Raw genomic sequence first — 24,485 nt, 5'->3', positions numbered from 1 at the left:
GATAATCTTCAAGTATCGAGATTAATTTGCATTCGAGTTATTGAAAAAATAAAATAAATGTCTGTTCTGAAATATGTGGGTGAAAAAATAAAAATAATTTTGAATTATTTTCACGGCATTATTCTGTGATATTTGGGTATATTTATTGTATTCTCAGGAGTCTTATATTAATGATTAACCAAGCATGGCGTTATCATGATAACTTTTTTTGGCGCGAATCGTTTTTGTTGTCCGAATTTGGCGTAATGCACCTGAGTAAGTTGTGTTGCAACCCTGAGACGAGAAGACAATCACGGTGTTTGTAATCGTGTTGCCGAGAAATGTGACGTACCTAATATTTTAAAAAGTTGTGATGGTTTTGAAATACTGTATATAATTCGAAGAAAAGACTAGAATAGCATTTTTCTATATTGTGTTTTGTGAAAAGCGGGAAAATTTGGATTATTTAACCATTAGAGAGATTTTAGTGATCTAAAAGCTGTGATCACGTTCACGCGGGAAAAACAACTAATGCGGAAATGATGTCCTGAATTTGACAGCAAGTCCACGGTGAGTATCGGAATTTTAGAGTTTTCAAGCGCGTGCAATTGTTGATTTCTAGTTACAGTAGTACTATATTCCAAATTCAGTTCGAACTATTATGAGTTTATAAATGAAAAATTGAAACAGCTATAAAACACAAAATTGAGTAATCAAATTTTCGGTCATGAAATCTTCCAGGTTCCAGGAAATCTATAAGTTTACAATAAATTCTAGAAAGATCTGGATAAAAGTCGCTTCTGTGCATAATTAACTTGCGAAATAATCGATTTGGAATCGAATAAGCTGCAGATGTTTATGTTGTGAAAATTTATTTTTCATGTGTATTTTCGGTCTATAAATTTGTCCATCGTGTGTTTTGATCATAAAACTTATTATAAAGTTAAAAACAATTATTCAATTTGTTAAAAGCAATTGTACAATTTGTTAAAAGCAATTGTACAATTTGTTAAAAGCAATTGTACAATTTGTTAAAAGCAATTGTACAATTTGTTAAAAGCAATTGTACAATTTGTTAAAAGCAATTGTACAATTTGTTAAAAGCAATTGTACAATTTGTTAAAAGCAATTGTACAATTTGTTAAAAACAATCGTACAATTTGTTTTCACAATACGTCCTATGATTTCTACATTTCTACTACTTGTTAGGAATTTTGGTTTTAGTCTAACAAAAAGAGATTAAGAAACCATTACAGATGTCTTGAAGTTGTATTAATTTATCATAATTATCGTGTGTTTGATATTGGAATCATAGGCGTCGAAACCTAGGGTCTGAGGTCATTTGAGCCCATTTTGTAAGAGGGCTGAGGACTCCCTCCCCCAATAATTTCTGAAAAAACGATGCAACGCACCCTCCCTCTCCTGCGTACGAACTTGAGTCCCGTATATGCGGGACGACTGGCAACTTTCAGTTCCCTTCAATGTTTTATCCATGTTGGTGCGTTTGTTTCACGTGTCATTTTAATTACCTAAATTCAAAATATTGAGTGACGGAAAAGTGACGTTTTCATCATCATTATCCGGGTAAACGTCATTTTACAGAATATAAGAAACCTAGAAAAAGAATTTATACTTAAAAATTCATTAATAACATATCGGTAAATAAACATACATACTGTGTGGAACACGAGGAATTGTTTCTGTAGGACTCAAAAAGAAAAGAAAAAAAATCGATAAATATACTTACCGATAATCGAATAAACTTAGAAAATGTTACAATTTATTTTACCAGCAACTTTCAGTTCTCCCCCCCCCCCCACACCATGTTTTCTTCATGTCGGCGCCTCTGATTGGAATTATGATGTTATGTGTACAGTAGCTTCTCGAGTTTTTGTTACTTTTCGCGTATGATAGTAGTTGATACATATCAATTATTATTTAGTGCCATCTTCTTCAGCTGGCTCGCCATGTGCACTTACCATCTGCCCATTTGTGGCTTCACTTATCTCACTTACCATGTGGCCAATAAATAAACTATTTGTGTCCAATGTTCTCGACAAGTACGTCTTTGGGTTCCTTAAAGAGGAAGCACTTCAGGATCTCTGAGGAAAACTTTTTGTGAGACCGCGACAATTTTCCAAGTGTTGCCACTTCAAGATATAAATAATTTTATCTGGGTTATAATATTCTCATGGAACCTAGTCTAGTACCTACTCTAAGATCGTTTGCATTTAGTGGGACTTGATTATCTCTTACGTTTTCGTCTACGTAAAAGGCAAGTTGCTCTGTTTGAGAAATGTCCCTTGAAAAGCGGTCGAAAATAAATATGTGAAAAAGGAAAAAAAATATTATCCTCTAAATCAGTGCCCAAAGTGGGCGATATCATCCCTCGGTTGGCGTGGAATAGCAAGTACAGATAATAGGCAGGGCTGCAACAAGCGAAGGGGCGGGGGAGCAGACGTGTCAGCTGGACCGGGGGGGGGGACACCGAATTCACCCTTTCGCGGATTCCTTTTACATTACACGGGGTGCCAAAATGAGCATTTCCCCCGGTTGTCCAAGTATGTAGTTGCAGCCCTGAATATAGGATCCTATTCTTCTTGCTTTGGGGGGGGGGGGGAACCAGGGCCGTTGCCAAAAATTTCTTTAGGAGGAGGACCAAAGTGACAGAGTGAACTTAACCATGTTATTAAGAAGTCAACCAACGAATAAGGCAAATACACGAAAAATACAGTACAATGTGGAATAACCATGTTATTCCATAAACATCATTTTCTAACATTTTGGGAGGGGAGGCGGACCATCCTCCTTCCTTTCACTACGGCCACTACGGGGCACTGAGAAAATTTCTTCCGAAACGAGAGGATCCATAGAACCTGTAAGTGTTTGGAGACTACTCTAAATTTCGAAAAACGAAACTCTTTATAAAATATATTGTTATTTTAGTTCATAGTGTTTCCCAAACATTTTTGTTCCACCGCCCCCAATCATCTTGTCTTCAAAATTTTTTTCTCATTGTTCCCTTACTCAAGCCAAACCATAGGATCCTATACTAAACCATAGGCGGGGCGATAAAATTAATATGGAAGTGTAAATAAAAAGGTGAAAAATTTTCTTTGAGAACTTTTATGGTGAGCGTATTCTTATATGGTCATCTTGGAGCCATCTCTATTCCATGAGTGAAAGTAGTACTTTACTGGTCAAGAAATGTTCTAGCAAGTTCTGAGAAGGAGTTTTATACTTACGATAGTAGTATGATTTTTTTTTTCACTTAGAATAATAAGTGATCGGGTGACTTAAACATCTAATGCATCAAAATGCACCAGAACTTGTAGCAAATGAGTCATCTGCATTATAGAGTCAACATCAAAATATTAATGAAGGGGAAAAATCTAGTTGAAATGTTAATCAAAAATTTTAAAATTATCATCGAATTTCAAGTTATACGTTATTTAAATAACAAGCCTATTTCTAAAAGTTAAATATCAAGAACTTGTGTTAGATACATAGGTGTCAATCTATCTGTCAAACATTAGTATTAATTATGTCATTTCATTTCTTTGTTTGAGTAATATAATTTTTTTTCCGTTTGAGTGCATATTTACTTCACTGAACTTCAAGTTGATTGAGTGTTTCCCCTCATCGAAAAATGAGATAAATCTTGATTGTTCTATCCCGCTTGATAGACTATCGACACGAAAACTTACGGTCGTAACCAGGTCTTCTATGTATTATTCGTATGCGTGTATACGAAACGCTGATTGAAACAATAGCTAATTCATCTTTAGCAAGCGTAGTTCTTCCTCTGCATTCATTAAAATGGAAGATAATAGCCATTATGAGGTTGAATGAAAAATAAAGATAGACGACTGTTTCGCTGCAGAAGTTGCGTGAGAACGCAAAATCCTATAGCCATAGGTGACTTACGAGGACTCGATTCTTCTTGTTGAGCAGATATTGCCGCACCTAGTTTGTGCTATTTGAAAACGTTTGTGCGTGTTTTAGTAAGTCAATAAGTGAATGCTTCATCGATTGATGCACTGTATCATCTGTTTCCCCCTTCTCTATCCCATTCGCTTCATACAGCTATTGACCCAATGGTGTAAGTGACCGCAAGCGTATATTCTACGGAATGGACGTGCCCCAATTCAGCAAGCTCTCAATTTTTTTTTACATCATCACTTATCTGATGTTGCGTAAATGATGAATGAGAAAAATCAATACATCAAAACTTTACCTTGAAAAAAAAAATCGATACATATATAAATAAACAAAAAAAAAACCAAGAAAACTAAAAATAGTAAAAAAAAACTTAAACAAAATATGAAGAATCCGATTTGTGGATCGTCTTCAAGGGAATACCATATACTGTCACAAAGTAGAGCTTTTTCTGATTATTGTTTAAGATAGAGAGAGAGAAAAAACCTACTTTTCTTTCCCCGATGATCAACAAAAATATACGAAACATCAAATATCTTGAGATAGCATTAGTGCAAACAAAAATTGCAAAAATTAGAAATAAAAAACAAAATCCTCAAGTATCGTTAAAATGAATGAACATCAAAAACTTTATGATACTACACTACATTCCGCTTACATTTTTCAAATGCTAACTATTTTTCAGGTTTGGGTTATTAATACATAATTATATAACTCAGATTTTCATTCATATCACCAGAAAAGTTTTGAAAATTTTTGCTCGTATGTTATAGTTTCGTTTTGTTGAAAGAACATCATGCCGAAAGATAATTATGGTATTTGACTTTTCGGAAATAAACGAAATAAATTATTTTTATCGGTCAAGGTACGACAGAAGACTCTGAAAAATGAAATTTATATGCGATTAGAAAATATTTCTAGCTTCATATATTTATGCAAGATTATTTTAAAAATATTCCACTAAAGGCACGATTTTGAAACCCACACAATCGTACGAATAGGCAGTTTAAAGAGTAATTTGAATAATAGAATGCTATTATATGCGACTATAAGCTTGATATCTGTTGCCAAATTTTACATGTCTCATGCGACGATTCGCTTCTCTTCACTGCATCGTTGGTTCTTGGTCTTCAGATTACAAGACGGAATGGAATTACAAAGATCCCAAACACCTAAGAAAAAGGTTTAGATAGCGCATAATTTCTTGCTGGAGGCGTGTTATGTATACACGCAGAAAGCGTTCAACCATTACTCTAAAGGGCAATTTCTATGAAAAGATTCTTATTCTTTTGGAACAAATCCGGTGACACGCCACGAAATGGAAGTGACGAATCCCTACAATGACCTTGCTATTATACACGCCACGCGTTCATAAAAAGATATGTGGACATCAACATTGCCAAATTCTGCTGATGCGACTGTCTCCAAACAAGAAACGAAAAACCGACAATTCATCACATTTTAGTCGTTGATTCGTCATCTTTTTTTACCAATATTCGAATACCGCAGGTTGGAATCCTCAACGATTAACGGCCAGTCAGCCAAACAAAAATCATCACCGATTCCCTCTGGATATCTTTGGACATTCCTTCCTAAGTTTAATTAGATGTTTGAAGGCTCTCTTCCTTTCACGAATGTTTCCTCAAGATAAAGCCCTCCAGTGTGTCGAACTAACGATGCCCCACTGCTTCTGCTGGATTCCTTGACTACCTCTTCGTTGTTGCTTATAGGTAGCGTAGTAACGCGTAGCATTTCTAGATTTTTCTCTTACTTTTCCAGTCTCTACATCTCTACAGTTAAGCTTCCTTATAATGTATGACGAAAAAAGCCTTTGAGCTGTTTCGGAACTCGATCTTATTCACCTTCGGGCGCTACCTATTACATCGTGAGTCGTATTTATCCGATATTATGTCGTGACTAAGCTTTCTCCCAACGAGTCTGAAACAAGTAGCCAGAAGAATATTTTTTATTTTTTAAAAAAGTAGACTGGTCATTTTTTTACCTTATTTCTCCCTCTCAAACGCTCATCATTGCATGCAAATATCATTGACTAGGGTGGTCTTCCACGAACAATGTAAAAGAAATAAAAATGTCTACCAGAGTCTTATGTTTTAAATTTCAGAGATTTTTAGCCATTAAATGTGACCAAAATAGTTTTTGTACGATTTTGTCCACTCGATTCCTCTTTTAACATAATCAACAGAAAAATATAACAAAGTTTTTATCACGAATGAAAAAATATACTACCCCCAGTATTACTGATAAATTCTATAATCCTAATTTGTTTCAAGTATCTTATACAAATGTGTGTGTTAAAAGCTTCGAAAAAGTATAAATACGACCTATATAGTCGCAGCCGACACACGCAAGCAGAAAAACAAGGTATTGGAACTGAAAACGAGTTTAGAAAATAATTTATTTACGTGCTAAAGATGCATTGCATAACGTTTTTCATTATTTTTAAAATTAACTTGAAGCTAATTTTTAAATTAACTATGGAGCTCTAGATTTTATTTTAATTTTTGAATAAATGCAACGAATGCGCTTTCAAACGAATGGGTGACAATACAAATTAATGAGGTGGATTGAAATTATTCAAGCTGGCGACCTCACTTTTTGATGCCTCGATAGAAGAACAGTTTTTCGACACTAAAGGGGCTGCTTATTTTAACTGCTTCATTTATTTTACAATAAAATTTGAGAATGACATATTTATAAATTCATCCAACGTACAAATACAAATACAAATACAAATACAACGCCACAACAGGCAAATTGCCCAACGAGGTGGCTGACTTAAGAACATCATGGATCCCCGAGCCATTTTTTGGAGTCCCTACCTACCACTGCTACACCACACATGCAACCCCACCCCCCCCGCGGAACCCCCCAACGAACCGGTACATGCGGGAATGTGAGTGTACGTGTAGTGCAACCTGACGTAAAGTTTGTTTCGGTGTAATGCTTGTTATGTGTAGTGCTGTCATCTGCCCCCAGTTTTTCTAACTATGAGTGAAGTGTTATGGTTGAATGATTTATCGTTGTAGGACTGTTGCTCTCTGTGGCGAGACTTTTTAACGGGGAGATCGGCTCGCATTTGCGCCTTGAAGTTGGGAACCACAGAAAACCAACTTCAGCCGACCACCACTGTGGGGTTCGAACCCGGATCCTCGCATCACGAGTCCGGCATTCATATTCACGAGTCCGGCACGTACATATTTTTGTTTTTTTTTATTCACTAATTAACTCCAATTATAATATTAGTACTAGATTTTTCATCTTCATTGATTCAGAACAGACCAAAGTATTAACAATATCTCGATGGAAATCGAAAATCGACGCAGGGTCGAGCCGGAAACGAAGTATCTATCGAAGTCACGCAATAAAGTCATTTCCATTTTTGCGTGCATGATCAATGGCTTATGTTTGAGTAGAGAGGGTAAATATTTTTTTTATTTAATTTCTTTCATATGAAAAGACAACGAATAATGTATATTTTTATCATCTTAAAGTAAGGCCTTTATAAGACAAGATGGAGCTGCCTATTTTCATCATTTCAGTCTCTATTTTAAATGATACAATGTGCTTTGTTACATAACTAAACTGATGGAAGTTTTGAAAAAACTTAGCAAGTAGTACTGGTAATTAAACTGCGCAGTATTTCGTATGAAATAAATTTCTTCAAACAGTTTTTTCTTTAAGTGAAGAAAATTGTGTACTTGAGTTGAAGTCAATAACATCTGATTGTTAAGATCATTAAAACTTACGATGAATGACGTACATGTACGTTTTATGGTAAGGCATGTCCAGTAATTTTGGCGAAATGTCTAAATAATAATTTGGTTAAATAAAATGTATGTGTGAGAGTAGGGATTTTTTTTGGACTATTGGAAAATTGCACTATTGCACTCTAAACGCGTAAGATATCCCGTCCACAATTTGTCTTATTTTTTGGTAACTAAATTTTTTTGGCAACCTGTTTAAAAAGTAGTGTATACTCAAGTTTTTATTTATCATATTCAAATTTTGTTCGTTATGTTTGCATTCACTTCTTCTCTTGTATGCAGTATGTTTGCAGCACGTTTGTTTACCACATTTTACTATATACATATTTCTGATTCACTTTGTTTTCAATTAAGTGAATAAGCCATTGATTGACATTTGCAGTTCTGATTTTGTAAGTTGTGAAGGAAATTACTCATCGTACATAATATTAACTTCGCTTTTAAATCTCTGTTCTTATTTTGCCCATGAACATACGTTATTTATCAATGTGTATGTAGTTCATCACTAATTCATTAATTCATGGAATCGAACAACAAAAAATTCTATATACATTTATGAAGAAGAAATTAGTACAATATATGAGATTAGTACAATGATAAAAAGGTATGGTAAGAAGGTTTTCAAATACAAGGTGGACAAAAAGTCCGTAGAAAATTCATAAAAGCCGGAAAAATTACCGAAATAAAAAACGATTTGCAGGGTAGCATCGCTAGGTCACGGGAATTTTTTTAGGATAGGAAAAAAGTAACTAAAAAACAGCCGATAGGTGGCACTGACGTACACGAGTCAAAGAAAAAATACGCAAATAACGAACAGAATGCCTCCAAATCGTTTATTACAGCGGTATGTGTTCCACATGACCACCACAGGGAATAGCACATTGCAGGCGAGTCACAAATCCAGCAACGACAGAGTGCAGCAGGTTCCAAATACACGGTTTACGATGGTGAACTGATTGTGGATTAGGAGCGCAAAATCTTATAACCGTCTCATTTGCATATTTCCACCGAAGTAGCTCGTACAAGCGCCACCTATCGGCTGTTTTTAGGAGTTTCTCCTATCTTAAAAAAATTCCCTTGACCCAGCGATGCTAACCCAGCAAACCGTTTTTTATTTCGGTTATTTTTCCGGTTTTTCTTCATTTTTAAAGTTTCTACGGACTTTTTGCACCCCCCCCCCCTGTAAATAGTAATTCTCAAGGAAAAAGAAAGGTTTGGATGGATTATTTTATTTTGCACTTCATTTTCGTGGCTTCCCTTATTTGATCTTACATGTGCATGTGTTGCTAATTATTTCAGTCTTAAGCTGCAAGCCGATTGTACAGGGCGTACATAACTAAAAGACCCTATTTTAAAGTGGCCTACAGGCTAAACCAATCATCAGAAAAGTGTGAAATTTTGTGGAGGACTTCATGAAGTGATGGGAATTTGTTTCTGGGAGAAAAAAATTAGTTGCACATGTCATCACAAGAGGGCGTTTCACTTTGAATACCTGTAGTAAACATGCAAATTTATGTGATGTCACGCAGTAGCTGTTATAAAACCTAGAAACATTCGCGGAGACCTCGTTTCTCAATGTGTTTGTTGCTCACAATGACGATAAGACATCGCGCTTTCTTGGTCAAATTGTTTTACCAAAACAGCAATTCCGCAGTAACTGCTCTACGGAAATATCGGACTTCGGAGAGGATTCGAAAAGGTCCAATGAATGTTAAAAACTTTCGGAGTATGATAACGAAATTTGAAACCACAGGATCGTTGGCTGTTTATCCTGAAAGTGGAAGAAAACCCGTTTCTATAGACGCAATACAGGAGGTTTCGCTTCGGGTGGAAGAGGACGGAGCTTCAAATTGTCGTGGTAGTGTCAGGCGTGTAGAACAGGCGTTGGATAGGCCACGTTCAACTGTCCATATGATCATGCGGAATATCCCCCGATATTATTCGCACAAACTTTCACTTGTGCAGCTGTTGCTTCTACATGATTATGACGCTCGACTCTGGTTCTCACTGCAGTTTCTAGCTCGCGTTGAGGTCGACTCAGAATGTCCTTGGAATATCCTCAGGACAGACGAAGCGCATTTTCACTTGGATGATGCAGTCAATACTCACAACTGCCGAATTTAGTAACCAGAAAGTCCGCACGCTAGCTTAGAGGTTCCGTTGCATTCACTAAAAGTGACGGCATAGTGTGGATTTACTGCATCATTTATTCTAGGTCCCTACTTCTACGAGGAGTTACGTTCTACAGGTCCAGTGACATGTTCGATCACCGGGAGGCGATATGCATTGCTGTTACAGAACGAAATTGTTTCGGCTCTGCAAGCACGTCACTGCCTTGCAGACACAATCTTTATGCAAGATGGAGCTCCTCCACACATTGCAGTGTGTGTTAAGAACGTTCTGAAAACATATTTTAAAGAAGAACGTGTCATCAGCCGGCACTTCCCTAATCTATGGCCTCCCCGATCCCCGGACCTTAATCCATACGATTTTTGGCTTTGTGGGCATTTGAAACGTCTGGTAAGTCGTGACAATTCAAGAACTTTACCTGACCTTAAAGGCAGCATTTCACATTTCACGCCACGTGCTGAACATTTCCCCGCACACACTTCAGTCAGTTGTGGAACCTGCCATCTTGCGATTTCACATGGTATCTGGGAATGATGGCCATCATGTGGATCATGTTTTGTTGCAGTAACAATTGGAAAAGTGTTTAACAATACTTAAAATTATAAACGTTTGCCTAAATGTGCCATTTCTTAATAAAATGCCATCTGGTGGCGACATGAGCAACTCATTTTTCCCCCCTGAAACAAATTCCCATCACTTCATGAAGTCCTCTACAAAATTTCACAATTTTCTGATGATTGGTTTCGCCTGTAGGCTACTTTAAAATAGTGTCTTTTAGTTATGGACGCCCTGTGTATCACACATTGTACATTTGTATAGATATATAGTTGACGAATCAAATTGTAGACCACGATCTATATAATGGCCATGATCATAGTTTAAAACTCAAAAGTCTTCCCAATTGCTCCAGACCTTAGAGGAGATATATAATTCTCCTCTAAGCCCAGACACGTAAGTAAACCTAGAATTTGAAAATTATAATGGTAACTAATAGGCGTTGAGTAATTTTTTTACCATTAATTGAAATTATGATTCAAGCATAGACATAATCTCCAGTTTCTGAAATTGGATGAAGGTAATAGATTATTTCTGTGATCAGATGGCAAAATGTCACAAGTCACTTTTCCAAAAAATTGAGTTGTTCGCATTCTTGTGCCTCGTTCGTCAAAATTTTGGAAGGTGACAAAATTTCGTCCATCTCTTTTGGTTTATGAGGAACCAACAGAGGCAAATTGCAATAAGTCAAAAAGCCACAGTATCACATTTTTGCGAAGTATTTTTTACAAATTTGCTCTCGTGAAATTTTGAAAAAGTGACATTACATTTTGCCATCTGAGCACAGGTTTATGAATCCTGGTGCACTTATGATGGAAAACAGAGGTATGTTCAGTTTCACTTTTTAAACTAATTTTTTAACTGGACAAAAAATCGAATAAAATAATTAATAATGGACAATTTTGATTTTATTTCAGAACGCATTAAAAGGGCCTATTTCACATTTCATTCATGAAATGCCATGGTTACATGGTCACTCTACGCTGAAAGTTTGAGTTATTTATTGCTCGTCAAGTTATTGGAGCACGAACGGGGATGAAATTAAATGCAATCATTATTTTATTCGTCTGGCCAGTACAAAAGTTCGATTACCTGAGAAAAAAAGGGAATAAAAAACAATAAAACCTATTATACTGGATAGAAATCTAGCGAGAAAAAGGGGATGTTGCTGTAACTGGAATCATTCAGTTCACGCTCGAGTTGTATCAGTGATATGCCAGTGAAAATCGGATCTGAACTTATCGTTTTCCCATAATGTCGGTGTTCTAGCGATGCCCCAATTCTAGGTAACCTCTGCTGGTTGTGGATGAGGCCACCTTACCTTCACTGTTCCTGGTTCATAATAGGTAACCGTTACGGTTATTTTCATCTTCCCTCAAGCATTATTGTCATAAAGGTGATAGAAGAGAGAGCCCTCGTATGGGCCCCGTGCTTTCTCTTCTCGATTTCTATAGCATCTCTCAGGTAAGAAATAAAAGAACCCCTAGGTACCTTTACAATACAATCTCCATATGAGGCCCCTTCAGTTATTGACAAAGAAGTGAAAGAGATTTAAAAAAAATGTCAACATCTGGTAAGAAAGGGGTTCTTACGTGAGTGTTGAAGGGGGAGAATGTCTGTGACTGTCATCTTCCTTTAATGAACGTCTTCCTAAAACGAACATCTTTAATGGACACTAAAAAAAGTGAGGCGATATGGACGTACTGTATAAAAAGGATAAGATGACTCACGAGTCGTTAACCTAGACCATTTTCATTTATTTTTTTTACATGTCTCGCCTTCTAGAGTTTTATTACCAAAGTACTCGTAACTCTCCCACGATTTTATGAACATTTGATTGATTTGTAGGTGTGATTGAATTTCTTTCCATCATTCGATTTAAAAACAACGTTCTTCTCTCTGGTAATTTACATTTACCATTGTGGGTGGGGTTTGTTGCGTCTATCACTATTTGCAATCTCTACTTTTTTTTCTCCCTTTTCGCTGCTGCGATGTCACTTTTTGGTACTCAAAGCATCAAGTGAAAGAAAAAACAGGTGGAAGCATTGTAAGAGTTAGAAACGCAGAAAAAAAATAATAATTAGATATCCAAGTGCGTAACTTCAAGTATCAACAGAGACAAAGATATGAAAAAAATTGTTTTTACCCCTGTTGGATTGAGAATACGGGAAATATAACCTTTTGCTAAAGTGTTTAAATTTTTCAATATTATTGGATTTCTATTAACTAATGAGACATGAAAGCGGGTAGTTTTTGTAATCGAGTACGGTTATAGAAGCAAAAGAACCAAATTGGTGAGATTTATCATTTTCCTTTGCTTGCTTTGCTCTTAATCATATACTAATACAGTAGTTATCTGATGCTAAAATATTATTGAAAAATTGGTTTATATACATAAAACTTTTATTACGAATTGTAATAGAATTCTGTGACAAATGTCGTCCTTTTAACTTTTTTTTTTAAATAACGTATTGTATTTATGGATTTTTTTCGTGTCGATTTATGGACAATGGTTCAATATCCCCCAATTAAATGCAACTTTAGTTTAAAAAGAAACTTGGTCTTTGATCCAGTGTTTTTGCTATTCAAAACCAGTTCATTTTTAAGTAGGCTAACTATTAACGGCTTGTTTACATTTGATTACATAAAATGAATCGTGGTTGACCATTTAACTAACACAAAATATTATGTATAGGTGTCGGATGAGAACTTCAAATAAAACTGTATTTTAAAAAATTAAAAAACGAAATGAATCGAGACTAATAAAATTTCTGCAATTCATATAACATTTCAAACACTTTTATTTGGCGATACCAAAAATTAACATTAACAGATATTAATTTAAATTTTCCAAACTAAGGATACGTGTGGTATCAATGATGGCAGGTCATATTATTTTTAATCTGTTTTTATTATATAGTTTTTAATGCTTTCAACATGTATAGAGCTGAACTTGATCCTTCCATTTGTTTTTCATTGTTAAAATTATTTAAAATTCTGATACACGTTCAAATCACTCCGTCTGCGAAATAGCTTGACAAAAATAAAATAACAATAATCTGTTGAATAACCGAACCGTGATCCAGGTCACGGTTTCGTCCTCCTTATTGTTTGACTTTTTTCGACTCGCTCCCACATTTTTAGGTCATATACTCAAAAATTTGCATATTTACTAATTCATGAAACGTACGCATATTGATTCGGTTGTTCAACGTGTTCTTACATTATCCTAAACAGACAGTTTGTTTTCATGTATGCACAACTCCAAGTTTCGTATTTCAGTTCAGAAATACTTATATGTATTATCGGTTTCTAAAGTAATATCCAATGTAATTGTCCCATTGATTGATTTCAGTCAACTGGATACAATAAGTTGATGATCTTGAATATAATCTCAGAATTATAATTTTTATTATAAAATGAATATTGTAACAAGTACTGGTACTAATTACTTATTTAATAATGTTTTCCTCGCCGTCCGGAATCTGTTGTGCCTATCAGCTACCGGCATATTCCTTATTGTTTTGTTTATTATTGTAAATATTATTTTATTAAACGAGGGAACTTTTTTTTACAACTTTCTATGAATACATTGCTAAAAGATTTAGAACTGTCAAAATCAAGAAGCCGATTGTTATAAGATACATTGTTGTACATTATAACGTATATTCTGCAATCTTACGCTCGACTGGCTGCAAATTACTTTTTTTTTTTAAATTCAGGTCGAAATAATTTCGTTGTTTTTTGGATGTGTGTAAAGAATTGAATTTTGTTTATTATACTCTTTTTTTTATTTCCTAGTCTTTTTAGTAGTTGATGTCTCGAAGGCATGAAGCTATCTGAGGGCATTAGACATGGCAATCTTTCGGTTGAGTGAATTCGTGAAAGACTTGTCTGTTACTGTCGGTCTATGATGACTTATCTGAAAGCTGTGACCATCGCTCCTCCTACTTGCCGAATTAATAATAATAAGGGCTTGAATCCGGTGTTCCCCTTGTGTGGTGACACATCGCTTCTCAATCCCGAAATGTCATACTGATATGGCTTCCCTCCTTATATTCTAACGTAGGGACGTGGACGTAGGAACTTCATAGGGACGAAACACAAAAAACCTTGTCCTCACAAGGCTTCAAGTTTGTTTTCGCTCCTAAGGTTTCTTGTTGCGTGTATATTAGTTAAAGTAAAATCTCCGAGGAATATTCAACTCTCTCACACGTGAGAAAATCCGACTTGTACTTTTTCACCTTGTTGGTTTTTGGTGTAGATAATAATGTATTAAGCCGAGTATATGCAGTGTTCAGATTAATCCTGTCAAATAACTATTCTAAATCGAGTTAAAAGAAGTAATTAATCAATTATATTTTTGTAAAGATATAGACATAACTAAAAAACATTCACGGCATGAAACACAGTTTTTAAATATATTTTTATTTCCAAGCACAGTAATTGTAATAAGTGTTCATTTACCGTTCAATGCAAATAATGGTTAATCGAAAATTGAACTAACAAAAACAGCACGTCTCAGAAAAAAGTTTTAACTCGCTAATCAGCTATCATCGTTCAACATTCGATGAGCTACAATTGTATTAAACAAAATAAATTTGGGTTGAGATAATAGAGGGTATGAAACACGTGCTGATAAGTAACTCTTTTAGGCTAGTTGTTCACTGGAAGCTACAACAAGTGAAAACAAGTGGCGTGTGTGCGTAAGCGTCTTTAAAGGTTCTAGTGCAATGTTTCTCAACCTTTTTGGAACCACGGCCCGGTGAATCAAATTTCTATGAGTCTACGGCCCGGTCTGGAATAGCTTACTCATTCATAAGTTAATAATTAATAAACAACCAATTACCTTTTAATTGCGAGCTAATAATTTGTTTTTAATTAAATTATTAAAAACCAATTTAATCAATTAAATTCCTATTTATAAATTTAAACCTTTTTAATTAATTGATTAATTAACTTAAATCATTTTCATTAATTAAAATCCGTTTAATGAATTGAATACATTATCTTACGGAGTGATGCAACATTTTTTTTTCAGTAATGCATTAATAACGTGCGGAAGTCAAAACATAAACGAAGCGTTTCATCAGCAACTGCACTAAACGTTCTCATTGCTTAGGTGCCTGAACCTGGATATTGAGGCTGTTTGAGCAACCCAATATATTTTACAAGGTGCCTGAGGCCCAATAATCAATATACAATGCAACGCTCTACTCCCTCTCCTGCATAAGGGCTTGAGCCCGTATATATATGGGACAAATGGCAGCTTCAGCCCTCTCAATGTTTTCTTCATTTCGGCGCCTCTACCTCATTAAAAAATTCTATTGAATTCAATCGAAATGTCTTAATATTCAATTTTATAGACTAATTTCGTATAGTGTGTAAAAGTACGAAGTTTTCATTCACAGAGGGCAATGGAATTTATTTGTGCTGACATCGACGCAACACTTATTTATTAGCACTTTTTTAATAACTTAGTGTAAAATATATTTTACACGATCGAGCTTTGTATTTAATCTTAGCTAGAAAGAAGGTAATGATATAAAAAATTGTCTATATTGTAACTCACACCATACAAAAGTCCGCTGAAGAGCAGAAAATTGTTCATTTTTGGGCGAAACACTCTTTTCGGTATATTCACGATAGATGCTTATGTTAAATTGTGTAACATGATAAATTTCAAAACTTTGATCGCGAACTCTAAAACTTGAACTTTTCTCTATTTTTTAACAAAAATTTAGATTTGTGAACCTATCATTTGAACAAATGAAAAATACGACACTGGAAAAAAAATCAAAACGAAAACTCTCACAACGTAATTCACTGCGTTTTTGCAAAGAAAACAGTATTCGAGTTATCATCAGTAGTTATATACACCTTGATGACCAATTCAAAACACTATTTTCTGTATACAGCAGGTGTTTCACTGATTATTCGAATATATTCTTGTTTTCGCTCGCTGTAACTTCCAGTGGGTGACCGGCCTTATAGATAAATAATTTGTCCCATGTTGAAACTGCAGACTAAAGATTTAACTTTCAAGTGCTGTATTTATCTGTGTAAGAAAAAGTGAAATCCTACAAAAACTGAATTATCGATGTTAACATATATTTTTTAATCATGTAGCTATCTGAAAGAACACATTATTGGATAGAGTAGTCGTGAAATAAGGTCCTTTTCGTTTAAGAAATAATAATTAAATATTTTAAACGCAGTGAATAAATATAATTTTTCTTAAAAATACTATACCATAAAGGAACATGGCTGGATCGTAGCCTCTTAAACCCCTTGAGTAACGATCCTCCCTCTTCGTGGTCGAGTAACTGAACACGTACTCATTGATGAGTCGTCTTTCAAAACAATAATCATATTTATTTTGATTAAGGAGGATAGAGAAAAGTGCTACACAACGAGCACATCACACCTTACAACACCACACTCATCATAATAATAATCAGGAAAAAAGACCCCAGGGGGAGCGTTTCTCTTTTCTTCTCTCTGTGGCTCCCGCGCTATATTTTTCAGGGTAGTTTTTCCCTCTTTTGCTTCTTCGTTTAGCAGCTTCCCTGACGATTCGTCCCGGAACCTTACTCGTCCCCCCTTGGGAGCTCATTGCCTATCTTTTTTTTCAAGACAACTGAGCTTACCACATTTAGGAAAAGAAATGAACAAAGAAAAACATGTTCAAGCACACATACAAAAAAAAAATCACAAAATCAACAATTACCATCGTGGGATCAATGAAAATACCATACTGAATACACATTAGTAATACATATGCACTGAAATGCATTCACATTTACAAACATTTTCCGTGTACTTTCCTAATATATACATTCCCCGACTGCTGAACACGTCTAAAAATTCTTTCGGTTTCGAATAATTGCCGTTGCTGTGAACTTCCAGCTTATTAGATAACCCCATTACGTGGTTCTGAATGTCCTGGACTGATTTCATTTTTATGTGAACAGGAGCGTAGTCCACATCTCCAAATTCTACGTCCTGATCAAATATCAGTCCCACGTGTTGTACTCTGGCAATGTATGGCCTCTGCTTGACTTGGGTTCTAAGGGTCCAATGTAGTCAACGCAGCAGACCTCGAATGGGTTTTCGGGTCTCACGATTGGTTGGATGGGTAGGCGATCTCTATACGTGACGGTGCGTCTGACTTGGCATTCTCGACGACTCCTACGAAACTTCTGAACATCCTTTTTGATGGTAGGCCAGTACGACGAATACTTCATGCGTTGTTTCGTTTTGCGCTCCCCTAGATGTGCTGCCAAAGGTATTTCATGGGCCATCCGAAGCGTTTCCATTCGTTTGCAGGTGGGAACGACAACCTGTACGATATTTTCGCCGTTTACGTTCTCGGAGTGAGTGAGAACACCATTCCTTACGCCATAAGGTCTTTGGCCCAGACGTACGAAGTCCCAGCCCTTCTCGAGATCGCCATCTCCAATTAGCAAACCGATAAAGTCCTTGTCTCCTTTATCGGGGACTTGTGATGCATCAGGGATGCAGTTCCCTCCTTCCACGTTCGAATCCAGGAGTTGTACGACCGACATCGTTGAGTCTCCGGTATGCCGAATGGACCCAGTGAGCTGCACACTTTCCGACAGCGCCTCGTACGCAGTTGAGCATATTAACATGTCGTTAACAAGTTTCTTCGACACGGCACAAGTTACAGGAATGTCGCTGTGCATACCATCATCGATTCTCATCGGGATAACTTTCTGTGCCGCTACCTCAGTTTCCCCGAACGCAGATATTATTCGTATAGTGCCTTCTCCGTCGCAGTTCGAAGGCACCAAATCCTCTCTCAGAACTGATATCTGAGCTCCATTATCAATAATCGCTTTAAATTTTTTCGTTCCGCATTTGATGGGTGCAATTTTAAGTTCATCGATTTTCCCCGTGACCTTCGCAGAAGACACAGGAACCGAAACCTTCACCGTCAAAATATTCGAGGCTTCACTTGGTTCCACCGTCGTTAATTGACTCTGTGCATTCACAACGGCATGCCCTTTCGCGTTATTGTTGCAAGCCCTCGATATGTGCCCAACCGAGCCACAAGAATAGCAAGTTGGCTTCACAAAGGTTCTACGTGTTTCGGTTTTGAGTCCTGGCCTGGAATTCGGTGCTTTAGGAGGAAAACTTCTAATGTTACCATATTTGCCTGCTTCATCTTTCACGTTATCATTGCCCGAGCCCAACTTCTTGAAGTTTGACCGCACACTTTCGTATTCATCTAGCTTGTCAGCTAGGATAGACGGAGATATGAAAGAGGCCCATTCGTCCACGAAATGGTCACGTATATCGCCGGGAACTCGTCGTTTTAGTTGGTCAGTAATGACAAGGCTTTTCAGTGTCTCGAAGTCACCAACGTCCAGACCCCGGATCCACTCTTCGAAGAAATTCGCTATTTCGAAGACAAATTCTCGCCATGATTTCGCCGGGTTGCGTTGATGTTTGGTGAATTTTTGCCGGAAATGTTCCGCACTTAATTTGAATTTTCTAAGGAGGATCTCCTTAATGTACTCATAATCATCAAACTTCTCTTCCGATTCTCGGGCGATTAATTGGGTTATGTCTGACGGCAATAAGGTCAGCAAAGCTGACACCCAGTTTCTTTTGTCCACCCCGATTCTATTCGCCTGGCGTTCAAATATTATGAGAAATAAGGCGATATCATCCTCCTTGGCGTCAAATTTTGGAACAAGCCTCGTCAGTTCCGTACTGAATGAGGTAAAATTCTGTCGTCCATTTGTGGACACGTTCGTCCTTTCCATCTCCAGGCGGAGTTTTTCCATTCGAAAGAGGTGTTCTCGTTCTTCATGCATCCTCCCTTCAGCTAGGTCACGCTCTTCTCGTGCTTCCCTGTCTCCCTTGATGACGGCTAACTGCTCTCGGATGAACTCCTCGTCATAGCCGTCACATTTGAGGATGCTATTCCTCAAGTCCAATATGTTCGATCCGTCCTTGACCACCAGACCCAACTCTTCTGCCAAAACCACCAAATCATCCCTCCTTGCACGCCCGAGGTATGCCATGTTGCTTGGTATAGCGGTTTTTTTTTTCACTTATATAAATGTTCGCACCTAGTCTACGTCATATACTAATGACTAATCATTCGAGAAAAAAAAAAATATATAGATAGATATATGCACAATAATACTGACGTATTTCAAACAAACCCCCAAAAAAAAAAATATATATATACATATATATATAAAATCGTACATTCGAAGATAATTGTAAAAAAAAAATTAGTATGTGCGATAATACTGCTGTTCAAAAAAAAAAAAAAAAAAATCACATTCTCAATAATAAACTGACGTTTCAAAAAAAAAAAAAATCATTTTCTGAACGAATAATACTGACGTATCTTTCCAAAAAAAAAAAAATCAATACTCGCGTAATTACCGCCGTTTCAACACACAACAGAGCAATGATGCTCTCACTTGATAAACAACAGAGCAATGATGCTCTCACTTGATAAACAACAGAGCAACGATGCTCTCACTTGATACACAACAGAGCAATGATGCTCTCACTTGATAAACAACCGAGCAATGATGCTCTCACTTGATAAACAACAGAACAATGATGCTCTCACTTGACACACAACAGGGCAATAATGCTCTCACGTATATCACTAGAGATGATGCTCGTCAACTATGCCGCTGGAGCTGATGCTCGTCAACTATGCCGCTGGAGCTGATGCTCGCTGAATACGCCACTGGAGCTGATGCTCGCTCAATACGCCACTGGAGCTGATGCTCGCCACCTATGCCACTGGAGCTGATGCTCGCCACCTACGCTGCTGGAGCTGATGCTCACTGAATACGCCACTGGAGCTGATGCTCACTGAATACGCCACTGGAGCTGATGCTCGCTGAATACGTCGCTGGAGCTGATGCTCGCCACCTACGCCTCTGGAGCAATGATGCTCGTCAACTATGCCGCTGGAGCTGATGCTCGCTGAATACGCCACTGGAGCTGATGCTCGCTGAATACGCCACTGGAGCTGATGCTCGCTGAATACGCCACTGGAGCTGATGCTCGCCACCTACGCCACTGGGGCTGATGCTCGCCACCTACGCCACTGGAGCAATGATGCTCGCCACCTACGCCTCTGGAGCAATGATGCTCTTCACCTTTCAACTGCAGAGCAATGGTGCTCTCAGGAACCACCCGTCATCAGCAGTCCATGCTTTCTCTTTCTCATAGCTTGACAATGGAGGAACGCTGTGGCCATTTTGCCCTTCTTCATAAGTGTTATTCTTCAAAATGTTCCCCCGATTTTTTTTTCAGTTCTAAATCCTACCGACTGCGCCAGTAACGATCCTCCCTCTTCGTGGTCGAGTAACTGAACACGTACTCATTGATGAGTCGTCTTTCAAAACAATAATCATATTTATTTTGATTAAGGAGGATAGAGAAAAGTGCTACACAACGAGCACATCACACCTTACAACACCACACTCATCATAATAATAATCAGGAAAAAAGACCCCAGGGGGAGCGTTTCTCTTTTCTTCTCTCTGTGGCTCCCGCGCTATATTTTTCAGGGTAGTTTTTCCCTCTTTTGCTTCTTCGTTTAGCAGCTTCCCTGACGATTCGTCCCGGAACCTTACTCCTTGAATCTAGCTTCTTTAAGCAATTGAACGATTTTGGAGCTCTAGACTCTAGATAGATATCTCTCATATGTACTCATGAATCATCTATAAGTGTCGAATGTGTGTGAAATGGAAGCGACGAAGATCAGGACGACGTAGCTGACGATGTAAATGGTAGTTAAAATATAAGAAGAATTTTTTTTTTATTCCGAGTATGTATTGTGGCAACATTTTTCTCCTGATATCCTAAGCACGTGTTTAGCTTGCTTGATGATCAATCTAGACTTGGCATTGAGTGGCAATTCGTATTTGCTATTGCTAAATCTCAAATCCATTAATTCGTGTAAGTTCCATATCGTCTTACTATAATACACACGTTTGCGGCAAAAATTCTTGAACAGTAATCCGCGTGACTTGATGATGCTTAGTAGTGTTTTTCATCATATTTTCGATTTTTAATGAATTGAGATGGATATACAGCATTATATTAGAGCAATACACTTTACTCGTTAATCAGTCACTTTCGCATTACAGAACAGAGAGAGTAGATATGAGCCGCTCTCTTTATATGGATTGGTAGAGGGTAGAATAAAATGGATAGTTACATTTTTTTTCTTCTGTAACATCACACAGTCTGTTTTTTTTTTTTTTCGTTTAAAGAAACAAAATAAATTATTTTTCACTAAAAAAAGCGAATGGTTACAGTCATCTCATCAGTTTAACAGTAAGGGTCAGTGCACTACCGGTAGATGCCATTTCAAACTTCTCACGTGTCGTTTTATGTTTGCCTCATTGTTAGCGCGTTTTCTTCCTGCCTGAAATGTATGGCTTTTTTTTTTTCAAGTTAATTCAATTCAGCTCCAAACAATGTCATTTTCGTTTCACTTGCACGTTATTCACCTGATAATTTCACTTTTACTGTGAACACGAAATTAAATCCATTAGAGGAAGCAGTTTCAACCCTTTGAAAGAGGAAGAAGTAAGTGGAACAATTGTGGATGTCGCCAGATTAAGCCGAGGTTAGAGGTGTGTAATGATTAGTAAAGACTTGCTTTCAAGTCTCAGTAAATAGTAAATTGCTGATGCATTGAATTTGCCCTTGACAAGTTTCATGTATCTTTTCATTGGTGATCTGGATTTTCTTCCTGAATAAGAGCTCGTGAATAGAGAGCGCTTTGTTAGAATACAACCTTGAATTGCGATGGAGCTTTCTCTCTTTTTGAAATGAGTTGCTTTGAAGCTGAAAGCGAGCTGTATATAGCATGTTTCAGCTCAGAGAACAATAATGTAGTGACAGTTGAAACCTTAGTCTCTCTACTGAAAGGGGTAAAAAGATATATTTCGAAAGTATGGACTGCCGGATGAGGTAATCAGCTCCCAAAAAGGAAAATTACTTTCTACCAATTAAAACGCTGTTTGAAATCACGACGTAATTGTTGAAATCACCGCTAGCTCATTCCTGCCATTGTCTAATGGTCTAACCACATCACGAGAGACGAATGTGTTGTCCATCGTATCCACTGTACCGAAACCATTTGTTTCGTCGTACATTTATGCGTTCCCAAGCTCTTTACGATTCTTTTTATTGTTCTGTCTGTCATTTGCCTGTTATTGCTAGAGAGACAAAAGTACTGTGGTGTATCTAATTGTAGTTATTAAAAGTCTATGAACGTAAATACATCTAGTTTATTTAGAATAGAATGAATGATGTAAAATGAAATTGTTGTTATAGCTAAAAGGCTATTTACATAAAGAATAATTTTCATTGTAGGAGACAATTTTCTTTTATCCCGTATAAAATTCTCCAAAGTTTTCACAAGTGGTTTGACTGTATTGCAATCTATGATTTACTACAGAACTTTTATGTAAAATTCTTGCGTTTTTCAGTATTCTTTATGAGATATTGTTAGAAACTAGAATTTTCTTTACTTCAAAAATATCCTTATAAAGAAAATTAGTTGATAAAAAATAGGGCATCAAGATCCTTTAGAATTCATTACGTCGTTCTATGCAATCGAGGTCCGTTTTGATAGAAATGGAAGTTGCACGTGTTCCATATCGAATCAGTCAATTTCGATAACCGATGTACTGTAGCACCAGAAACAAATAATCAAATTTACATTACCATTTCCAAATGAGAAAATATTTGTATGCTTAATTTTCAAAATTATTCTTCTGATAGTAAGTTGTCGATTTGAAAAACCTCTCAATATCAGCAACAGTTACATGAGGTCAAGTGGTCACTTCATTTATTTTCATCGTTTAGCAGAGCATCAATCCGTGAAACTTGACTGTAATATTCTTTTTGTTTGTTCTTGCGCTATTTTCACTTGACTTATTTCTTTATTTCTACGTGCTTGAACATTCGCTATGACGTAAACATATACGCAATTGAATTATAGTAACGAAAATGTTTTTAATAGGCTTTTAAAGAAGTGCCTAAGAACACGTAATTTAAGTAGGACTAATAGTGACAAACATCCTTTTTCAACAGATATTTTGAGAATCAAATCATCCCAATAAGTTATTTCATCATCACAACGACTATTTATAAAACATTAATCTTTTTGCCAAACCAAATGAGCGTAAAAACCGACTTCTTTTTTCTGTACAAAATACAATAATCTAAACTTGTTCATGCAGTTCCCAATCTTTATGTGCCTAGGGGCAAGTGGAACTTTTCGTGAGCGTGGCGGTCCCAAAATATCCAAATTTATTGTCAGAAACGGTTAACTGCAACATAGCAACTTGTTACGGACTACGAATCCAAAGACGTGAAATATAATTCAGTATTATTCGTCTATTCAGGGCTCGACACCGGCTTTGGAACCACTGGATCAACTCTTGGGTCGGATTAACGCATTAGCTGTAACATAGATCTTCAAAACAACAACAACAATAAATGACTAATATTTTTGCTGTTTTTGTGATGATGTTTTAGAATGAAACGTCACAATGAGATTATAAGCAATATATGGAAAAAAAAATTTAAGAAACACTCGAACTCAAAACCAGTTACTGTACCATGAAATGATTCCGGAAAAGAATTGCAATCTTCAAAACAGCTGTTTGCAAAGAAAAACTAAAATGCATCGTTATTGTTTATGAATATTACGCTTTTATTTTGTTGGAAATGCGGCAAGTTGTTCAACTGTAGTATACTATACTATAATTGGGCGTGCACTTGAAATTTGGGTTACAGAAGGCGCACCCGCTTTTTTGACAACATACGTGCATATGTATATAAATACGATGGAACATTTTTTTCACACCCTTTCATGTTCTTTTCCCTCATTTTCTCTTTTTCTACTATTTCAATTGAACCTCTGAATAAGCTTTTATGCTCTTTTTGTTTATTTTATTTTAAATTTACGACCATAAGTGTTTACCTGGAAACAAGTTTCTGAGCTTATTTCCCCCTTACAATCCCGTACTGTTTCACGTAGCTGTAAATGTAAATCAAGTTTTTGACCAA

General features: G+C 36.6%; 2 protein-coding genes across 2 annotated transcripts in view; one reads left to right on the top strand and one right to left on the bottom strand.

Annotated features, from left to right (window-relative positions):
- Positions 1-286: 286 nt before the first annotated feature.
- The window catches only part of LOC149080666 (uncharacterized), an 84,626-nt gene continuing 60,427 nt past the window's right edge, over positions 287-24,485 (top strand). Inside the window, exon 1 of the mRNA XM_089239856.1 lies at positions 287-549. The gene's annotated coding sequence lies outside the window, so the exon portion shown is untranslated. The remainder of the gene's footprint in view (positions 550-24,485) is intronic.
- LOC149080667 (uncharacterized) lies at positions 17,405-19,441 on the bottom strand. Its single transcript, XM_089238802.1, has one exon. It carries the CDS (start codon positions 19,439-19,441, stop codon positions 17,405-17,407), a length of 2,037 nt encoding a protein of 678 aa, XP_089094928.1.

The sequence above is a fragment of the Pholcus phalangioides genome, unplaced genomic scaffold (genome assembly GCF_987345545.1).
Source record: "Pholcus phalangioides strain wild (caught in Gottingen) unplaced genomic scaffold, Ppha-v1.0 ptg000011l_1, whole genome shotgun sequence".
Taxonomy (NCBI): Eukaryota; Metazoa; Arthropoda; class Arachnida; order Araneae; family Pholcidae; genus Pholcus; species Pholcus phalangioides.
This window is presented reverse-complemented; position numbering and strand designations above follow the sequence as displayed.